Source organism: Stigmatopora argus, chromosome 7 (assembly GCF_051989625.1).
Source record: "Stigmatopora argus isolate UIUO_Sarg chromosome 7, RoL_Sarg_1.0, whole genome shotgun sequence".
In the NCBI taxonomy this organism is placed as follows: domain Eukaryota; kingdom Metazoa; phylum Chordata; class Actinopteri; order Syngnathiformes; family Syngnathidae; genus Stigmatopora; species Stigmatopora argus.
This window is the reverse complement of record NC_135393.1, coordinates 11,724,115-11,743,566: the sequence shown is the minus strand read 5'-3', so window position 1 is coordinate 11,743,566 and position 19,452 is coordinate 11,724,115. Positions and strand designations below refer to the sequence as shown.

Below are 19,452 nucleotides of genomic sequence, written 5' to 3'. Positions count from 1 at the left end.
TTGAGAAAGAACCCCAATCTGTCCATACAATATGCTGTCCAATGCATTAATCAATCACTAGTCTAAACCAATGCAATATTGAAGTTAAATCTGTAATTAAATTGAAACTGTGAAACAAAACTATAAGGTGGAAAGTGACACAGCTAAAAGGACAAGTGTTGAAAAACTGGCTTGCTGTTGCCATCTAATTTATTAGCATCTTCACCATATAAATTACTGTTCTGGCAAAGTGTAGGCAATTGTTTGGTAGCAAAATTGATACAGATTATTTACATGTTGTCTGCCGCTGAAATATATCTGCAAAAGAAGTTGTTGAGTTCTGAGATGTGCATAGTTTCCTTGATGGTTGTGTCTCGGCTGCGCACCTGCACAAGGCCGCTCTCCAGCGTGTTCTCACTGACCACCACGTTGAAAAGAATGCCCATTTCATCATACCTGTAATGCATGAAACACAAACAAATATTCTTTTGGACTCTTAGAAAAATCATTACGTCAGTAAAACATAATAGAGGGATCACAAAATTTAGGGTTAATGGGCTTTTGAGTAAAATTCCATGAAATAAAATAAATTGATGTTGTTGTTGAGACATATTTAGCCTTATGATGAGCACAACAACTTCTTATGGCTGCCGTGCCGGACAGGAACAAGCTGTAAAAACCTCTCATTAAGTGATACATTGATCTTGGACACTTCAAACCTGCTCAGCAAATATAAGCAATCCAACAACAAAAAAAGAATCATGATAATATCAACATCGTGATTGTATTTACTCATTTTTAAATCATGATATGATCGCCCACCCTTAGTTGAAGGAAAGTTCCGATTTGTACAAAAATTCCACTAGAAAGCATGCTTACTTAGAGTTGAGCTGCTCCAATGGGCTGGGTGATGTTTCAAGATATCCGGACCAAGCAGATATTTTGCCCTCCTTCAACTCCCGCAGGAGGCCTTCACAGACCTAATGTCGATAAACTCAGTAAACATTACCCAACATACATCACTCTACAAGTGTACAGTAACCAATCTCAAGTGTTTATCTAACCTGCCTGAGCTCCGTGGTGGCTCCCCGACCAATACTCAAAGCCACTTTGACTGGAGCCAATAATGGATGTAATTTCAGAACCTAGAATGTGATATGTTGAAATAAGACATGTAAAAAAATGTTTCAAAACTCTTTAACATAATGGCGCATTTTATGAATGACCTTACCTTTCTCTGCTGTAGCTTCTGTTTAGCCGCTTCTCTCTTGTGCAACTGCAACGAATTGAACAGAAAGGCCAACAAACCACGATCAATGTTCCCAGTTATTGAAAGTACGTGAGGAATTGACTTGCGCCCATCTCGGCTCTATAAGACAATGAAAGCAAGTGATTAGCTTGATCAAGGATGGTTATAACAACACATCTCTTGTTTGTATGGAAAGATTATTGATGACCGACCAGGAGTTTGGAACGAACTCCTTTGTACATCTGTAACAGCTCTCCATCTCCACGGTTCGACAAAATTTCCAAGGGCTCCTGACCCCAGGGGAACTTGTACAAGATCTTCACACCACGTGATACTGGCCCCTCGAGTTCATCTTGAGGGAGGTCACTACTGCTAAAGTCTGATGGAGCGTGGGCAAACTAGCAAACACAAAATAGATTAGACAAAGATATTTGTGGTGACTATCACAAGTACAGGACTAACCTTTCTCCACCACCTGAGTCGTTGTCGAACCCAGTGGTCCAACCACTGTGAAGAAGTGCGAGGAGAGCAGAACCAGATGAGCGAGGCCTGTGTGACTTCTTCTGGGCTGACAAAAAAAGTCACTTTGGAATTTGATCAGCACTCTTAACCTCTTAAGAGCCAAACTCTTGCAAGGCATGCATTTTTATTTTTTCTTTGATATTTGGGCTAATTGGGACCTGATGAGTGTTAAAACAAGAATGATCTTTTTACATGATGTAGTTTCGGAGAAAAATGATGTCCACATTATAAGTGGACGCCAGGACCCTTTAGTCCAAAATTGAACATTGTAGTCTTGTGCCAACCAAAAATGTGATGTCCACACACGTGGACACCAGGTCCAAGGAGGTTACGGACGATTCAGATCACCTTAAAACAAGGGTGTCAGACTCGTGTTGGTTCGCGGGCCGCTTTAACGTCAACTTGATTTCATGTGGGCCGGACCATTTTAGATATAATATTTAGATTTTTTTTTTTTATAAATGGATTAAAAGAACTGGATTAAAAGCCCTGAATATTCCGTTTTTTATAGATCTAAAACAATGTTTATTCTAGCTTTTTTGAATATATTTTTAGATTTTACAAAATTATTTTTGAACTAAAAACACAGAAAAAAATGATAAAAAATTACAATTATTGATTTAAAAGGGGGAAAATCAGGAAATTTAATATACATATATACTCTTCATTTTAATTTGATCCTAAAACAAAAAGTCAGCACTCATAATTTACTTTCCCGGGCCACACAAAATGATGCGGCGGGCCAGATTTGGCCCCCGGGCCGCCACTTTGACACCTGTGCCTGAAACCATCTGTTGTTATAGTCTGGATGGAACTGTTCATTTTCCAAATTAAACAATGCCACTTTAGATATGTGATGTGTTTAGAGAGGTAATAAAAATGCATGAAAACACGATAGTTGAGAGTCAAAGTCTCACCAGCGAGAGCCATCTTCTGAGAGTTGGAAACATCTTCCCGTCTCTGCAATGCCAAATGGGAGTTTCTTGTTCACCAAGTCAAACAAGGGGATGAACTGCTCCAAAGCTCCTTAGAAAATAATCAGGAATCATAATGGATTCAAAAACATTTTCATATACACAACAAAAACAACAGCAACAGTGAAATTGGACACATACCTTGAATGAGGTTGCTTCTCAACTTGGGTGATCTTTGCAGAAACATGTGGACATTCTGCTCCTCACTGGGCTCTAACTCCATTTTGTTCTGGACATCTTCAGGTTGTACGAGCCTCGGGTGACCCCACCGCCCCCCATCCGCATCAGGACGCACGTTGCTGCTGATCGACGTTTTGATCCCGAACACTTGCTCTTTGGATCCAGACATCGAACGCCACCATTGGCTCAGCACATTCTCCCTCAGCTCGGTGCCCAGTGGGCCGTAGCTACAAAAGACCCCACGCTTAAAGAGTTCTACATTGGCGTGTCCCGGTGAAATGAAGTGTCTGTCCACAAACAGTTGCAACAAAATCCTCCCCTGGTCCAAGTCGGTTGATGAATCGCAGCATCTTCTTGTTTGGTGCCCAACACGTGAGGACCATCCAAAGGCAGAACTTGGGTTAACATTTCTTACAAACTGGCTGAACATGGTGAGCAAACAATGTCAAATACTTCACCCTTGTTTATACAAAAGCAGAACATATTCCCGATCAATTACATACCTAAAAGAGCACTTGAACTGAAATAAATCTGTTTAAAACGCTTGTGAATGAAGTACAGGTTTAAAAATAAGAAAAACACCTCTTTAACATCTTCAGCCAGATAGATGATCTTTTTTGGAAAATTTAAACCTATTTTTAATTTTTAAAAAATTAAAAAGTCATACCAAGAGTGAAAAGCACCGTGTTGTCATTTAAATTCGGCGACTTTTAAACCGGAATAGATCTTTGACCTTATTTTTGTGTGTGCCTATTCCACAGCGCCACCTAAAGGAATGTCAAATGCTTGTTTGCGTACGGTAATGCGCTACTTTAAAATTGACCTTTCATTTATTTGTAAATATTGTATCTTATGACAAGTGTCATCCAAGGGTAATAGTTATTTGTGCATGGAATAGTTACTTGGGTACTTAAAAGTCATCATTAAAATGCTTATTTTTTTCCAGGCTAAAACAACCAAGTTGATAAAAGTACATGGTCATTTTTTCAATTGCCATCTTGCTATAAATGTACGGATTAAAAATAGGAAAAATATTATTTATATTTGCATATTCATCAGAGGTTTCAGCTCATCAAACCAATGTGAATATCATACAGAAACAACCCAAGAAAAAAAAATGCAGTGTCCAAGTTATTTTATTTACAAAGGAGGACAACTTTGTTTTTTGGATAGGGACATGTAAGTCTGGACTATTTTGTGGCTTAAAATATTAAAACCTCATTTAGAAACTGCATTTTATATATTAATACTGTCTTTGTGTGGTATTAAAATTGGTCTGATCAACTGAAACCTAAGTCAAAAAAAACAAAACTTTTTTCTACAAAACACTATGTGGTATATCTATACTGTCTTTCCCCTAGAAAAGACAAGTCTCCCTCTTTATTATCTTTATTGGAAAAAAAGGGACATGTGCTCCATTTAAATATTGATTACCATACTTACACGAATTTGTATCACCATTTCAATACAACGCATTACCCAGTTATACAACTAAGTAATGTAACACAAAAACAAACAAGGAAAAGTCCAGCACATGATCGTGGCACTGTACGGGAAGTTCATGTATTACCGAAATAATTGCAAAACCTGCTGTAAGCAAGAACAGAGTTAAACAGAAGAATATTTAGAACAACGTCAAATATAAACAATGTGTCACTTATTGTTGACTGATCAAAAGAAAAAGAAAAGAAGGAAAAACAAGTGCATTCAATGAAGTGAGTAGCAAGCTACTGGGCATAGGGTGGCGGAATGGAGTAGGGCGCCATTGGGGGCGGGGCAGGTGGCTGTTGAGCATGTGGCGGTGGCGGCTGAGAGGCGTAAGGGAACGGGTGGTTCATGCCATTCTGGGAAGGCCTGTGCATGCCCCCAAATTGAGAGGGGCCCTGGAAACTTTGGTTCCCAAAGGCCCCCGGCTGATTGGACGGACCACCAAAGTTACCCTGACCATTGCTGTAATTGTTGCCATAACCGCCGCCCGAGTTACCACCGCCGTTGCCACCGTATCCACCACCATTTGGCACCTTGCCTCCATACCCACCACCTCTTGGCCCATTTCCAAACCCTCTCTCGTTCTCCCTGTAGCCTCCGGTGGCGAAATTCTCACGCCGCACACCTCCAGAATACCTATCTCGACGGTCGTCTTTGTAACCACCTCGTCCTCCTCTTCCACGACCTGTTTTTTTAAAGAGAATTTTACTTGATCAGAGACCAAGAACAAACACCATTCGTCACGAACAATGCGATAGTCCCAAAAAATCTGGCAACTAAAAATGCAGTTCCTACCTCCTCGGTCTTCTGCCATCTGGATGAGCTTGGGGTTAATTGCCTGATTGGCCTCCCGGAGCACCGAGATGAGGTCATTAGCCTGTTTCATGTTGTTGGGGGTGAAGAAAGTGTAGGCTGTGCCCGTTTTTTGACTTCGGGCTGTGCGTCCAATGCGGTGGATATAATCCTCGGAGGAGTTAGGGTAGTCATAATTGATGACAAATTTCACATCCTCCACATCTGTGAAAGTGTTGCAGTGTGGCAAAACGAAATATGGAAGGCCAAACGGGGATTTTGCACACCACAACAGCCAGACCAAAGCAAACAGTTAGCAACCGTGAAGGCTGGGGAGGAAGGTGCTGGTTAGGCTGTCGAGGAAACCAGTTAAAAACACCAGCATTTGACATTTACCCCATGGGAAAACTACTGTGGGAAGAGAGAAACGATGCACACTCCATTTGCTTACCATGGTCCAAATGATCCCAAAAAAAGGAGAAAAACAGAAGACAATCGCTCCCCACTTTGTTACCAAGGGAGAATGCAAATGGTTTAAGGCTTACCACATAAGGAGTATGCATTCACTAGTCCTTTCCCAATGCAGCCAAATCCCCTACATGTTGTCAAGTGACATCCAGGAGCTTCTTCTACGCAGTTTGGGCCAGGATATGCACTGTGGGCTCCTCATATGCCAATATTGGGACCATTCAGTGGTACTTTTTTCCCCCAGTACACCCTAAAAAAAAGCCACACTGCGCACCTTGTCAAGATCAGCTTTTCAATTGACAGGGGCCCCTTGACAACTTTGACTCATGAGGGGACCCCCGGCCAAAAGCAATTCCCACTTCATCAGAGTCATCGAGGCAAGAGGTCTCAAGAAGCCATCGTTCACTTGAGAAAATGTCTGTCATTGGCAGGTCTCGACATGACTATGAAATAACAGGCGAGGGAGGAACTTTGGTTTAAGCTGTCTCTCACTCTTTCTCCTCACTAACCCCCTAAGCACATGTGCCAGGTCATTAATTTGCAGAGACTAATACAAGTTCTCAAAACTGCTCTCTCCATTTTGAAGGAATCCAGCACTTTCACGGGAACAGGAGGCGACCGAAAGCTTCGACGAGCACCCGCGTTACGCCGAGACAAGCTCCCGGCGGTAGCAATCGTTCCAAATCTAGCGGTACTGCACGGCGCTCTCCGACGCGACGTCACGCGGCAAGCATTTTTTCGTAGGGCGGCTATGTTTTGAGTCGGAAACAGCTGGATGGCAGTTGTCGGACGAAATCCACGGACAGAGAACAGACGTGACGAAGGCTTAGCCACAGAGCCTTCTGAACAAAAATCACTGGCACACAAGAGCTTTCACCTCTCTAGGCCCACTGGGTGGCAAGCCAGTTGAGCACTTCCAATATGTCATCCTTCTCCCTCTCCAGGCCTGGGACTGTCATGCCTAGTGCCTGCCACAAAGACTCCACCTTAAGGTGAGAAAAACTCAGAAAATGCATAGAGAAGTTAAAGAAAGCAAAAAGACTTTCTTTAAATTACGTGTAAACGCGGGTAACGTTGCCGCTTGGTGGCAAACTGACCTAAGCCACGGGAAGCCACGTCCGTGGCGATGAGGATCGGAGCTTTGCCGTATCGGAATTCTAAATGGAGAGAGGAGACGTGGAATTCAATCAGGGGAACATTACAAGTGTATACAGTAAACCCTCGAATATCGCGGTTTCACTACATTGCAGATTTTTTTCTTGCGAAATGTTTTTTTTTTTTTTTTTTTTTTTTAAGTATATTTTTTAAAGGTTCATAAAAATGGGAAAATCTATGCTGAAACTCGTAAGCAGAAGCCACTACCCTGTCTTCCGTTTGCTACTAGGACTCAGCACTGAAAAAAAAAAAAAAAGGTAGTTATAATAGGGGTGATCCTACTTCGCGGTTTTTGTTTATCGCGGCCATGTCTGGTCTACATTAATCGTGATATTCGAGGGATTACTGTACTTCGCTTTTCCACTGTACGGAATTGCCATGTGAGAATGTGAAAAAAAAATTGTATTTGACCAAAATTTGCCAACAAATCCACTTGTAGGAACTATTGTTTCTCTTTTAGTGTGATTTGTTACCAGCTTTTGATCAAAATTATGCTAAAGATTTACCAAGCAGTGGAAAATGAGCATTAAAAGAGCTCAAGTTATTCTTGATTCTCACCATTTAGGACCCAGTCTCTCTCCTGCTGGCTCTTATCTCCATGAATTCCCATTGCTGGCCACCTGTGTGAGAAAGAGTCAGAATAAAACAGAGTTGAATCCCTGCACATCTAAATCAGCGACGTAATGTGAAAGTCAAAATCTGAATTTTAAACTAACAATGTGATTAAATTGAAAGAAAATCATCATAATTGAGACCTGCTGTGTATGTTCGGTGTTGTTTTTGCTATGTTATTTTTTTCAGGGGAAATAGTATATGTGCCTTGGTCCAATAAAGCATTACTAGAACTTGCATTATCCCACTTTACCCATCTCTCCTCATCCTTCTGGTAATTTCGTCACAGCGCCTTTTGGTCTCCACAAAAATAATTGTCTTGTTCTCCTTTTCGCTCATTATCTCCTCCAGCAAGCGAAGCAGTCTGGAAAGAAGAAAGGTGGCTCTTTAGCTAAAACGTAGCTTCAACTTTCATCTCCAGATGCCTTGTTACTTACTTGTCTTCCTTCTCCATGTCATTGCAAACATCGACAATCTGCAAGATGTTATGATTGGCGCTGAGCTGAAGTGCTCCAATGTTAATTTGCACGTAGTCTTGGAGGAAGTCCTCAGCGAGCTGTCGTACTTCTTTGGGCCAGGTGGCGCTCCACATCAGGGTTTGGCGATCTGGCTGGTAAGACGACAGAAAAAAAAAAGCACAACCCACCGAATGTAAATAGTTATCATTTAACATGGGAATAAATTTCCAAAAAAGGTTCTCACCCTTATTTGGTCCACGATTTTGCGAATCTGTGGTTCGAATCCCATATCGAGCATGCGGTCGGCTTCGTCAAGCACGAGGTAGGTACAACGCTGCAAGTTGGTTTTCCCACACTCCAGAAAGTCAATGAGACGACCCGGGGTAGCAATACAAATCTCAACTCCTTGAACAAAATGAAAAATAGGGGTTCTTGCAAACTTTTCTCCTTTCTAGAAATGCCCCCAGACACAAAGAACTAAAGTAACATACCCCTCTCGAGATCCCGAATTTGGGGTCCTTTGGGTGCGCCCCCATAAATGCATGTTGACTTAAGATGGGAGGCCCTGCCGTATTCAGCAGCAACTTGTTGCACCTGCTGAGCCAGCTCACGTGTAGGCGCTAAAACCAAGCACTGCAAAAAAACAGGAGTATGTATGTCTAAAAAGGTGCATTCACCAATGCGGTTGCTCTAAAAATAACGTGGGCATCATATACACAAAAATGGTGAAATTAGAATTTATAATTCATGGCCTAAATGTGAATAGCTGCTTTTGAACCCAAAAAATAAAATACAAATATTTAGTAACTTTGCGGATGTTTTACTCACGATAGGTCCGTCCCCTTGTTCCAGGAAGGGTTGATGTTGGATGTGCACAATAGCAGGCAGAAGGTACTGAAAAATAAAGAGGATGCACACATTTTAGCAACATGAAAATTTATTCTAAATGAGACGCTTGTTTTAAAAATCACTAATTCAGACTTTTCCCTGTTTTATTACTTACTGCAATAGTCTTCCCTGAGCCAGTTTGAGCAATGCCAACCATGTCTTTGCCACTGAGCGCAACCGGCCACCCCTGAGCCTGAATGGGGGTTGGTTCAACCCAATTTTGTTTGGCGATCACATCAATAACATAATCTGTGAAACAAAAAAGGCAGATTTAGAGGCCAAGTTTTCTATTTGGTATTCAATGTAAACCCTCGAGTGAATATTTGAAGAGTTCTTGGGAAATAACTTTAATATACTCACTTGGAAATGCCGCTTCGTGGAACCTCATAATTGGATTGGGGCATTCTCGGCTTTTAACTGTGATTTGTTTGTTTCCTCTGTACAGTTCAACCTCTTGCTGTAAACGTTAAAAAGCGAGAAGATATTAACAATACTCCTTTGGTGGAATAAGCCCTGAACAAGATTCCAGAAAACCAAGAAATGCTTACAATTGGTCTTCGAGTGACATCAGGGTGTTCTTGGTAAAAGTTCTTTTGAAACTTGGGAAGCGTATCAAGGTTCCAGTGGCGCTTTCGTAGCCTTTCACCAGGGTTGCCAAATTTTGGCGGGGGAGGTCCACCCCTGCCGCCTCCTCGACCACCTCCATATCGAGGAGGTCCTCCACCATATCTAATGAAGAACACACATCGGACCCAGTTAGTATGAGGAAGTGTCTCATTCAGCAGATAGGGGTCTGCAACACAGAACATATTTTTAATCTATTTCATGTATTCAACACGTGTAACCTTCTTAACAAAAATGAACTAATAATAGCCTAATGGACAAACTAAGCATTTCAGACAATTTAATGTGCTTTGACGCTAGAGGCTGCTGCGTCATACATCCGTGTTAAGATAAGCCTGCCGTTTGTAGTATTTTCCCCCCATTACACGTTCGTGTAGTTAAACAACCCCAACGACTTCAGTTTGCAATCACCTGACATGCATAGACATGCGTCCCGGTATGTTCATTTTAACACAGAAACGAACAAACAGGGTCAGTGGTGTTTTCACCGTAGCAGCGGCCTCTGACGTTGGCAGCCATTTGTAGAAGGAAGGTGGACGAAAAAATAATAAAGCAGCGAGAAACTTACCCTCTATCTCGGCCACGATCTCTGTCTGAAAATCCAGGCATTGTGTACCACAATAACAACGGTAGACGAATATAAAGTTACGCTAAAGGTACCGAATTGGTAAACAATATTGACGACGGTAGCTAGGAAGATTCAGCGGAAGAGAAGGAAGTGACGACACAGAAGCGGAATAGCTAAATACGTCACGCGTCGTAAAATTGCGCGAAGGGCAAGCGCCCCAGAAACATACATTTTATGTTAATTCTGGAGAAATGTCATATTCTAAGTGTAAAGTTTGTGAAACGAAGAGCACATTTTGATGTTTTTGGAAAAAAATATTTCTAAACGATTTTATCTCTGAACCGCAACGCTGCAAGGACCAAAACACTTTGACGCTTGTATTTTGTTTAATTTATTTATTTATCTATTTATCCATCCATTTATTTATTTAATTGTTATTCTTTTTGTTTGTACTTGTGCTTTGTCGGGGTGGTGGTGTGTGTACTGTTCACCCCTCTTGTTTGTATTGTACATTTATCTTGTATCGTTGAAAATATTTACGTATACAGTAGTATTTTTTTAAATTGAGAAAGGCTAGATGTCTAAAGAAGAAGCCGGTGGCCATTTTGCGTCGGGGGGTCTCTGATTTATATTCTATTTAAACTGGTGAATGTTAGTACGTGTATGTTTTTTTTCTTTAGACACTATTCTCTCATTTTTAATATAATGCATGAATGTTCCAAACAAGCTTAGACAGAAGCAAAAAAATACTCGAGGACTGAGGAAACACCACATTTTTATTTCAATTAAAAATCACCTCGAATAGGAGAAATAAAACATTATTTTGTTTCCCACGAAACCCCATTTTGTTTTGTCTTTTATGAAACACTGCCCAATTGTGGCATTTTTTTTGTTTAAAAGGATGATCCAAAATAGTTATTACTACAGTTTGAGTGCCAAGACAACTCAAATGACATTTAAAGATTTTAATATGTTTGGGATGCAGAAGCGCAAAATGTCCAGAAGAGGACAGTAAACACGAATCAGCGACACTTCCGGAAACTACCAACAAGAACATCCAATCAAACAACGATTACACTTTTAATTCAGGAACTTCGAAAGAAAAACAAGAGTCGACGTACCTTCCCCGTACGCTCGGGATTTTAAATTCTAATAAACAAGAGTTTCCCCGCTGCCATTTCGCCGCATTTGAGTCACGTCCGCCTCTTTTCAACAGCTGTTTCATGGGCACCCTGGAGGAAGAGCGAGGTAAGCGCTTCATTGGCATGCGACGCTCACTCTTGACACAAGCTAACGCTAACTTTCTACTGCTAACTTTGGTGGCTAGCTGGTTTTCTCTGGGCAATGTGATCCATTTCTAGCAGACTGAATAACTTAATCGTTTATGACATTACGTCTCAAAAAGATGACATTACGACACTATTTGAGATCCAGGCGAAACCAAGTGACATTGGGACCACTTAATGGCCAAATATGTTGATCCAAGATGTCTAATGCACATATTTTGCTACTATGTTTATGCAAAGGAGGGAGTGTATTTAGTATTATGATCTGCTCCCTTACTTCACATTGTCGCCCCAAAAGCTAAGTTGATTGTTGTTGTTTTTTTAATTTACAGAGTGGGTAGATGTGGCAAATGAGCTGCTCGCAAAGTGTCACATCCAACAGAAACTGACGAAACTCACAGATTGTGAAGCCAACGTTTTTATTAGTCTTTACGAGAACATCTTGAAAGAGAAGGTTCCAGGTAAGTTGGATGGAACGAGTGACAACACTGTGCAAACCAATAATATTTGATTTTCTGGAGATCATATGTTAAAAAAAGTTATTTTTAAAGTTATGTCCAGGTCATACGGGATAATATTGTAGTTAGGGATGTCCTGATTGCATATTTTTGCGGGTTTGCCGATACACAGTCATGATCTGATACCTAAGAAATGTATTAAGGAGAGGAAAATAGCACATCATTTTTTTTAAGGCCAATTTGAACAAAGCTAACTTTAAAGCCATATTGTATATTTTCAAATATACAATAGTCAAGTTTATTTATTTACTATTTTTTTACAGATTATATCGCATCACCGGCCAGCCAGGAGGATGACGCCCATAATATTCAGTGTGTGATTGATTCGTTATCACTGGATTATCTTCAGATCAGTCTCTCCCATATCACAGGTAAAAAGTGACATTTTGGTTTGTGTCTGTGTAAACTTGAATATACTTTTCCCATCTTAACTGTAGAAAATGTTTAGTGTAATATTTGTACATTCCCAGGTGAAAATGTCATTCGAGGAGATAAAGAGTCAATTAAGAACCTTTTAGATATCTTTGATGGCCTCTTGGAATATCTGAGTGAGGAAATAAGCGAGGACTCACAGAAAGAAGGTGGGCGCATTGAATGGTGCTTTATGTTTAGTTTCTTCTTTTTTTTAATATAATGCAAAGCCCCAGAGATGATATGCGTTCTCTTGAAGGCTATGAAAAACAAAGAAACGTCTCATTTGGCAGAACAGAGCAGTGCTTTGTCTGTGTGTTATGTAACATTCTTTGCACCCCATGAGTGTCATGAAGAAACAGGGGATATTTGGATGCCATATGCTGTTTGTTGTGATTACATAATGGAAACTTATTCTGCCAGACCTCCCAGTTCAAATGGATAGGATGACGATTGCCCTTAATAGCAGTGAATGAGTTATTCCCACATTTTACATATTGTGCTCAGTGTGTTTTGGTTTAAAAAAATGTCGGTCATTTGTAATGTGAGACTCAAATGAACCATCAAATTGAAATAATAAAATTAGATTCCATTTTTATTTTTTGCACATTTTCGTAATATACTTGCAACAGGAATCAAAGCATCACAGTAACGCCACTCAAAATATGGTGTAAACTCCACATCAAAAAAGATTGTTGAAAGTGTTTGGAATTCATTTCAAAGTTGTTTTGAAAATCATAAATGTTCAATTAGTTTCACTTTAACTGTTGTTTAAATTTGAAATCATTCTGTGACAAAACCAGAGTCCCAAAACATTAGACTCCAAGAGGACGCTCCCCGTGATCACGAGGTCCCAACAACAAGCAATGGCGTTGAGCAGATGAACACGAACTTGGGCGCCAAGCATTTATCTCCATCTGGCACGGAGTAAGTCAGCTAGATTTTATCAGCTCTTTTGTCAAAACTATTTCACCAGGTACAAAATTCACTGATGTGGAATTTAGGATAGCCGGCTCAATTTGCTTATTTTGAAATGTAGGTCCAATGCGCACTCCAGTAAAAATTTCCCACATTACCGTGAGGGTGAGCCGCCGGGATCATCGAGCGAGGTCATCGGGCTCGGAGTTTCGGCACGGACGTTCACAGATCGACAACAAGGTGAGATGCTGAAAATGTTTTGGAACCCAGTTCCTTTGCCACGGTACATAAGTGCTACCACCATTAACCGATTAATTGATTAACAAATTAATTGACTATTTCTTGGGGCTAGGGAGTGTTTTTACGTTTCAGGCTTTATTTTCTTTAGATTTTGTGGCTTCTATTTTTTTTTTTTCGTAACCTAAATATTTTGTCAATCAAGGTACCACTGTCCTTCTTTCAAAACAATCATTACAGATCCGGCTATCCTGACGTCAGCCACGGATGCAATCGAGCAAGATGCACCTTTGACTGTACCTCCGCACACCGCCATTCCTTTGCACCCCCCCACCCAGAGCGACTCTCGCCACCAGACCGACACAGACGCGCGCCCCTTTAGCCGTGCGGAGGAGCAACGTGACTCTGGCGCCGTCCAGGTATTGCCTACGTTCTACCTCAGAAATCTATGTGGATTAAATTTTAATGCGGCTCACCTCTGAGTACACTTTTTCCATCTCAGTCCGTCCGTAATTGTTTTTCAAACGTCTCCTCATCTTCTAGGCCGATAAAGCCGAGGATGAAGTCAATCAAGTTGTGTGCAATGGGCTGCACTCACCTGGTGGGTCAAAAACAAAACGGTTACTCATTTATTTCCAGTGCTTAGAGAAGAACTGCCTTGGCTGTCACAATTTATACTTTTTTTTAATTCAGTTCAAAACTAGCTATTCACCATCTAAAACACAGTATTATAGATGTAGAGTCTGTGCTCTCCAAATATGCAGTATTGGTGTTGCCACTGCCTGTCTACTTCACTGTTGTTTTACTGAAAAAAAAGGGGATTAGTTTCTGGGGTCATGAGGTCAAAGGTCACTGTGCCAGATTGAATTTGGTTTTTGGTGTGGAGGTCTGTACTTGTGTGCTCCCCCTAGTACAGTTATACCTCAGTACTTTGCGGTTTGACTGTCACCACATCGCGGTTTGGTTGCCCCAAATATATATGGCAGGTTTATGGTCTAGGAATAATCATACAAATATAGAATAGGGGGAAAAGTCATCATGCTTTTTATTGGTCTCACCTTCATGACTAGAAACTCTAAGACTCCAGATAAGAATAGTGAATAGCTTTGAATTTTGAAATCCATTTTACAAAACGTCCTGGCCCCTTATATATTTTTAGATTTTACAAAATGATTTTTTGAACTAAAAACACAGGAAAAAATTGATTAAAAAAATTACAATTATTGATTTAAAAGGGGGAAAATCAGGAAATTTAATACACATCTATACTCTTCACTTTAATTTGATCCTAAAACAGAAAGTCGGCACTCATGATTTACTTTCCCGGGCCATACAAAATGATGCGGTGGGCCGCCACTTTGACACACGTGCTCTATAGTAAAGACAATGTTGATTTTATCTTATTCTTACAATTTCAATAATGATATTGCAGGACACCATCCTTTGGGTGTCCAGTTAGAGCAAGTGGGATAACCAACCCTATATCTTAAAATTAATGGTCTGCTACCGCTTTATCTATTTTGTAGCTCGGAGCGACAGAAGCCAGGAACAGCCTGATCCCAGGATTCAGACACTGGAGGTGGGAAAGCAGTCTTTTTTTAAAAATTAAGAGCCATGTTCGATTGTATGACACATTTTAACAACAAAGTATATTTCCAGCCCACTAAGGGAGGACCCAGGAAGGTTTTATTCCACACGCAACCAGATGTGCTCCTCCTCACGTTGCAGGACGAGGCGTCGGCCACCACCCCGACGCCTCCGGACACGGAGGAAGACGATCTGGACCGTTGTCCTCCCACCAATGAGACGGTCCTAAGGTATTTATTAGACTGGTACCTCTATTTACAAAATGAATTTGTTACAGAAGTGGTTTTGTATCTTGGATTTGTGATCAAATAGTTCATGTGATGATGTCGTGTTTGCCAAAACCTGTCTTGTCATCCTGTTGCTATTTGTACAAGAAGCAGCTACTTGGAAGAAGAGGAAGAGGAAGAGGAGGGGGAGGGGGCAGTGCTTTTTCAACGCAGGAAAAAAAACAGACAAACCGAAAAGGAACTACATCACATTTCGGAGAAACTCACCAATCGTATTGATGAACTGGATCAGGTGCGAACAAGGGAAAATTCTCAATCCTCACTTTTCAATGTCAAGATTTTGATTGGCTCTCGTTGCAGATGCTCAAACGACTCATGGGCGATGGCGGAGAGCCGGGTGCCTTCCAAGACGAGGATTCCAACCTCAGTGACCACGTCATGCCGTGCCATTATACGCAAGGATTAGATATGGGCACGGTGAATAGGCATTTGACCACCCCCCCACAAGGTCATCACTTATTACTGGAGAGCCTGGAGGGCGGGGCAGAGGGCAGACAAACAAATATTCGTGCCAGTACTGTGAAGTGGCAAAGTGAGCCGCCGTGCCGTACGAAACACAAAAAGGTTGTTTCGCTTTTTAAAATCCGTCAAACTTTCAGATAATAGTCGGGAATCTAACTTATTTTGTGGCCTCTCAGATGGCGGTCAGCCGAGCCTACGAGAAGGAGTGGATGAAATTAGAAGGTGGAAATCGAGCTGACCTTGACAGGGAACGACACAAAGCACAGGCGGCCGTAAGTCGTCATTCAAATTTCGGCCGGCTGAAGATTATGAAAATGTCATTGAATATGGCCCGCACAATAAGCTTAGATTTAGCCTACATTCTAAGATGATGCTTGTCACTTATACTGTGTGCCTAATTAGCTCAGGAGTCGAAAACTGAAAGTGGAATGATTTCAAGTTGGCCTTTGCATTTTCTGAAAGTGGCCTTGGAGAAGAAAAAAAAGTTTGGGTGGCCCTAGTTGAAACAATTCCAATGGATCGAACGCTTATTACAGTCAAAGGCAGACAGTAGTTAATTTTGTGTCTGCAGGAGCGAGAGTACAGAAACGCCATACTCCAAGATTTTCCCAAAGTGCCCAGAATGATTCCGCATACAACAAAGTCAAAAGTCCACTCGCAGAGCACACCGGGACGACTACGAATACCCAAGAAAACCCCGCCACGTGAGATACATTGGTAACAGGCAATGTCTTCGTAGTCCTTTTACCACTACGACGTCTATCTGCTTTGTCCAGTTCAAGTGAAGGACAACGATCTCCTGCCTGTCCTCCTGGAGGAACTCCCCTTCCTGCACATCTCCCCCCACGATCTGGGCCGCATGTGGCAGAAGCAAAAGCGGCAGGTGGAACAACTTCGGAGCCAAGCCTCCGGTAGCAAGCAGCAACGCATCAAATTGTCCGAAGAGGTCTGCGTATGAAGTTGTGCTATTGAAAGCCATAAGCTTTCAAAAATTAAAAAAAATATATTCGTCTCCGCAGTTGAAAGAAGCTCAGAGGAAACACGACCTCCTGGCGGAGATGCTCCACAAGCAGCAAGAGCACAGCAAACGCCTGGTGAGTAAGCCCACACGACCTAAAGGGTACACGGTCGAATGGTCGCCGGTCTTTTGGTCGGCGGGAAGGTAAGTGATAATTACCATTTAAATCGTTGCTCAAATTCCCTAAATACAAACTGCAAATTACTATTTAGTCATACTTAATGCCCTAGTAATTATTAGGCTAAAGAAAAGCTCCAAATTTCCCGGACTTTTATTGTTTTTTGTTGGAGAACTTATTAAGACCCTGACTGACAGCTTCTTAAAGGGACAACGCATCTACATACAAACTCTTATACACTCACACGTCGGCTCAGTGAAACTGCTCATGGCCATTGTTGTCTTTTATCGATGCGTAAACCGTGTTTTTTTACCTTGTTTTGTCGCCGGTCTTTTGGTCGTCGGTCTTTTGGTCGCCCGTTGTCGCGGTCGGGGCGACCAAAAGACCGGCGACCTAAAGATGGCGAAGATTGCTCGTCTCAACCCGCTTTTCCCAACCCCGATCCAGAAAGACTACAAAGAGCACACCCAGAAGCAAAAGTCCACCCATAATCGACTAAGGGAACAGCGCCAGCAGATTGCCCGAGCCAGGAAGTACCACCAGGACTACCACGTCCAGCACCGGGGCCGCCTCATGAAAGCCCGCATTAACGAGGAGAAGGTAATATTTGTAACACCCTCGCTTTCCCTCCGTCTGACGGTCGCATGCCTGCCCACGTAGATGTTTCGGGAGCTCTTCGAGGAGGGTCTGGAGGTCCAGAAGGCTCGTCTAAGGGAGCAGCGGGCCATCGCCGCCGAACAACGACTGGAACATCAGAAACGCCACCAACAACACCTCCAGTCTATGGAGAACTACTACAAAGACCAGGTGGGGCATGGAAATAACAGAATGAGCTCCAACCGTCGTCTCGCTCGATATGACTTTCCGTCTCTTCTCAGTTTTCAATGCTGGCTGAAAAACTAAAAGAAGAGCGACAGGAGATCCAGATTCGTAAAAAAGCTCAGGAAAAGGTATGTTATAGACAGCATTAGATGTCATTTGTTTATTTTATTTTTTTAAACATTTTTTTTACCTTGAAATTACAGATACCAGCTGTATTCTCAGAACTCTGAATTTAAAATCAGTGATTTTTTTCTTCTTCTTAATTATTTAGTGGCATTTCACCATTGAGGATTTTTTTTTTATAGCATTCAGTGAACTGGAATTTTTAAATAAGGATAATTGTAAGCCATTTTAATATTACTTTAACACAACCTGACTGCAAATAGTATGTGAGTGTAAACAATCTGATTGTGGTGTAGTAATTATAACCTTAAAAAAACTATTGCAAACAGTAATATCCTGTCAAACACAGCTCCCATTTTCTGCCCTAAATTGAGGTTACACTTTTGCAGGTCCTGCTCAAAATGAAGCACGACCTCCGTTCCAAGATGGAGCGCGAGATCGGCGAGCTGCAGAAGATCATCGTCCAGAACGACGAGGACGGCCACTTTCAGGATCTGGAGGTCCAGCGGCTACGCGATCGAATCCGCATGGCGTCTTTCCACGGCCGCTACAACTTTATGCACTAACCGATGTTCGGGGGAACTTCAAGTCCGACAAATTGTAGCAAACGGTTGTTTCACTGTGACTGCTAATTACCTTTCAAATCCACCTCCTTTTGCCAAATAACCAAAACAGAAGGTTTAACCATCTGTTTACGGTCAAGTCTTCCTTTTATGCGTCCACAAATCCAGCCTTTTAGATTTTTAACTTAAATTTTTGCCTTTTTTTCCTTACCAGCTGTTAGTGCTCTCTTAATCCATGGGTCATTAACAGCCTAGTCTTAAAATGTTCCGAAACTGTTGGAAATATGTATTTGTTACTGTAACATAATGGATGCGTGAAATAAGAGATAGGAATTTAGAGGGGAAAATAACTTCTGTGAAGCTCCCGATGACGTCTGAATCACCTTAAATGACACGAACATGACTACTCGGATTGCTGTTGAGTTGTACTTAAATTGTGTTATGTGCTTAATGTTATCTATCCCTTCAACCAATAAACCTCACGTTGAGATATTTTAATCTTGTTCATCGTTTTATTTGAAAACACGCGCGCGACATACAAAAGCTGAGTTGAAACAGATTTGATCATGAAAACTTCAGATTGTCACACACATTTAAATTGAAGCCAATGAAATAGTAAAATGACAAATGGAATAATAGTTAAGCGATGTGCGCATGCGTCTACCGCACACGCCACTGGTAACATTAAGAAAATGCTGAACACCTGGTCCGGTGAAAATAGCTTTTTAAAATCTGGGTACAATCTCTTAAGACTTATTTAAAATTCAGTTTGTATACTTTAAAGAAATATTGTTTGTTGATATTGGCGTAAATAGTTATGAGATAAAATAATTCTCACTCACCCCGATCCTGTGTGGTCGAGTCCGAAAATAGTGAGCTTCGGGCGGCCTCAAGAGAAGAGAAACGCGCCTGGCCTGGAGACTTCATGCTGGAGTTTCTCGTGGTGCTCGAAAGAATTCATTCAAAGTATGTGTGCATTGCAGCTGCATAAACGACAACCTTCCTCAGATGGCCGCATTTTGGGCTAAAAAAACAACAACAAAATTCACACAGATGTTCCGTGTGGTTGTGCCTGCATGAAGTAGGCTGTTAGCTCTGCACACCTGAGGCCACAGATACCTAATTCGATTAAAAAAAGGTCCTTT

At 41.5% G+C, this 19,452-nt stretch overlaps 3 protein-coding genes and 1 long non-coding RNA gene across 9 annotated transcripts; 1 reads left to right on the top strand and 3 right to left on the bottom strand.

Annotated features, from left to right (window-relative positions):
* Positions 1 to 165: 165 nt before the first annotated feature.
* On the bottom strand, positions 166 to 4,005 carry polg2 (polymerase (DNA directed), gamma 2, accessory subunit). Of its 3 annotated transcripts, none has more exons than XM_077605097.1 (9): positions 3,572 to 3,607; positions 2,866 to 3,131; positions 2,668 to 2,776; positions 1,691 to 1,796; positions 1,441 to 1,626; positions 1,211 to 1,348; positions 1,044 to 1,124; positions 859 to 959; positions 166 to 435 (listed from the first exon to the last, which is right to left on the bottom strand). In XM_077605097.1, exons 2-9 carry the CDS (start codon positions 3,071 to 3,073, stop codon positions 270 to 272), a joined length of 1,095 nt encoding a protein of 364 aa, XP_077461223.1. In that variant the 5' UTR covers positions 3,074 to 3,131; positions 3,572 to 3,607; the 3' UTR covers positions 166 to 269. The 3 variants fall into 3 exon arrangements, with proteins under 3 accessions (XP_077461223.1, XP_077461221.1, XP_077461222.1); XM_077605096.1 differs by having other exon boundaries at positions 170 to 297; positions 366 to 435; positions 2,866 to 4,005; XM_077605095.1 differs by having other exon boundaries at positions 2,866 to 3,999.
* Positions 4,006 to 4,277: 272 nt separating this feature from the next.
* Positions 4,278 to 10,128, bottom strand: LOC144077386 (putative ATP-dependent RNA helicase DDX5). The gene is made up of 13 exons (XM_077605094.1): positions 9,958 to 10,128; positions 9,314 to 9,494; positions 9,126 to 9,222; positions 8,881 to 9,014; positions 8,706 to 8,771; positions 8,369 to 8,510; positions 8,122 to 8,282; positions 7,857 to 8,029; positions 7,673 to 7,783; positions 7,366 to 7,427; positions 6,750 to 6,809; positions 5,188 to 5,409; positions 4,278 to 5,077 (listed from the first exon to the last, which is right to left on the bottom strand). Exons 1-13 carry the CDS (start codon positions 9,996 to 9,998, stop codon positions 4,632 to 4,634), a joined length of 1,896 nt encoding a protein of 631 aa, XP_077461220.1. The 5' UTR covers positions 9,999 to 10,128; the 3' UTR covers positions 4,278 to 4,631.
* Positions 10,129 to 11,025: 897 nt separating this feature from the next.
* LOC144077903 (centrosomal protein of 95 kDa-like) lies at positions 11,026 to 18,805 on the top strand. 4 transcript variants are annotated; one of them, XM_077606007.1, is made up of 20 exons: positions 11,026 to 11,205; positions 11,576 to 11,704; positions 12,025 to 12,132; positions 12,232 to 12,342; positions 12,976 to 13,099; positions 13,212 to 13,330; positions 13,568 to 13,746; positions 13,871 to 13,928; positions 14,854 to 14,906; positions 15,056 to 15,144; positions 15,292 to 15,433; positions 15,502 to 15,765; positions 15,840 to 15,935; positions 16,235 to 16,367; positions 16,440 to 16,609; positions 16,683 to 16,757; positions 17,247 to 17,399; positions 17,460 to 17,606; positions 17,678 to 17,749; positions 18,134 to 18,805. In XM_077606007.1, the coding sequence occupies exons 1-20, from the start codon at positions 11,181 to 11,183 to the stop codon at positions 18,308 to 18,310; spliced, it is 2,424 nt and encodes an 807-aa protein (XP_077462133.1). In that variant the 5' UTR covers positions 11,026 to 11,180; the 3' UTR covers positions 18,311 to 18,805. The 4 variants fall into 4 exon arrangements, with proteins under 4 accessions (XP_077462133.1, XP_077462132.1, XP_077462130.1 ...); XM_077606006.1 differs by having other exon boundaries at positions 15,289 to 15,433; XM_077606004.1 differs by having other exon boundaries at positions 14,987 to 15,144; positions 15,289 to 15,433.
* LOC144077904 (uncharacterized) lies at positions 12,750 to 19,408 on the bottom strand. Its single transcript, XR_013301124.1, has 2 exons — positions 19,150 to 19,408; positions 12,750 to 13,925 (listed from the first exon to the last, which is right to left on the bottom strand). It is a non-coding gene; the product is annotated as an uncharacterized LOC144077904 (long non-coding RNA).
* Between the last annotated feature and the right edge of the window lie 44 nt (positions 19,409 to 19,452).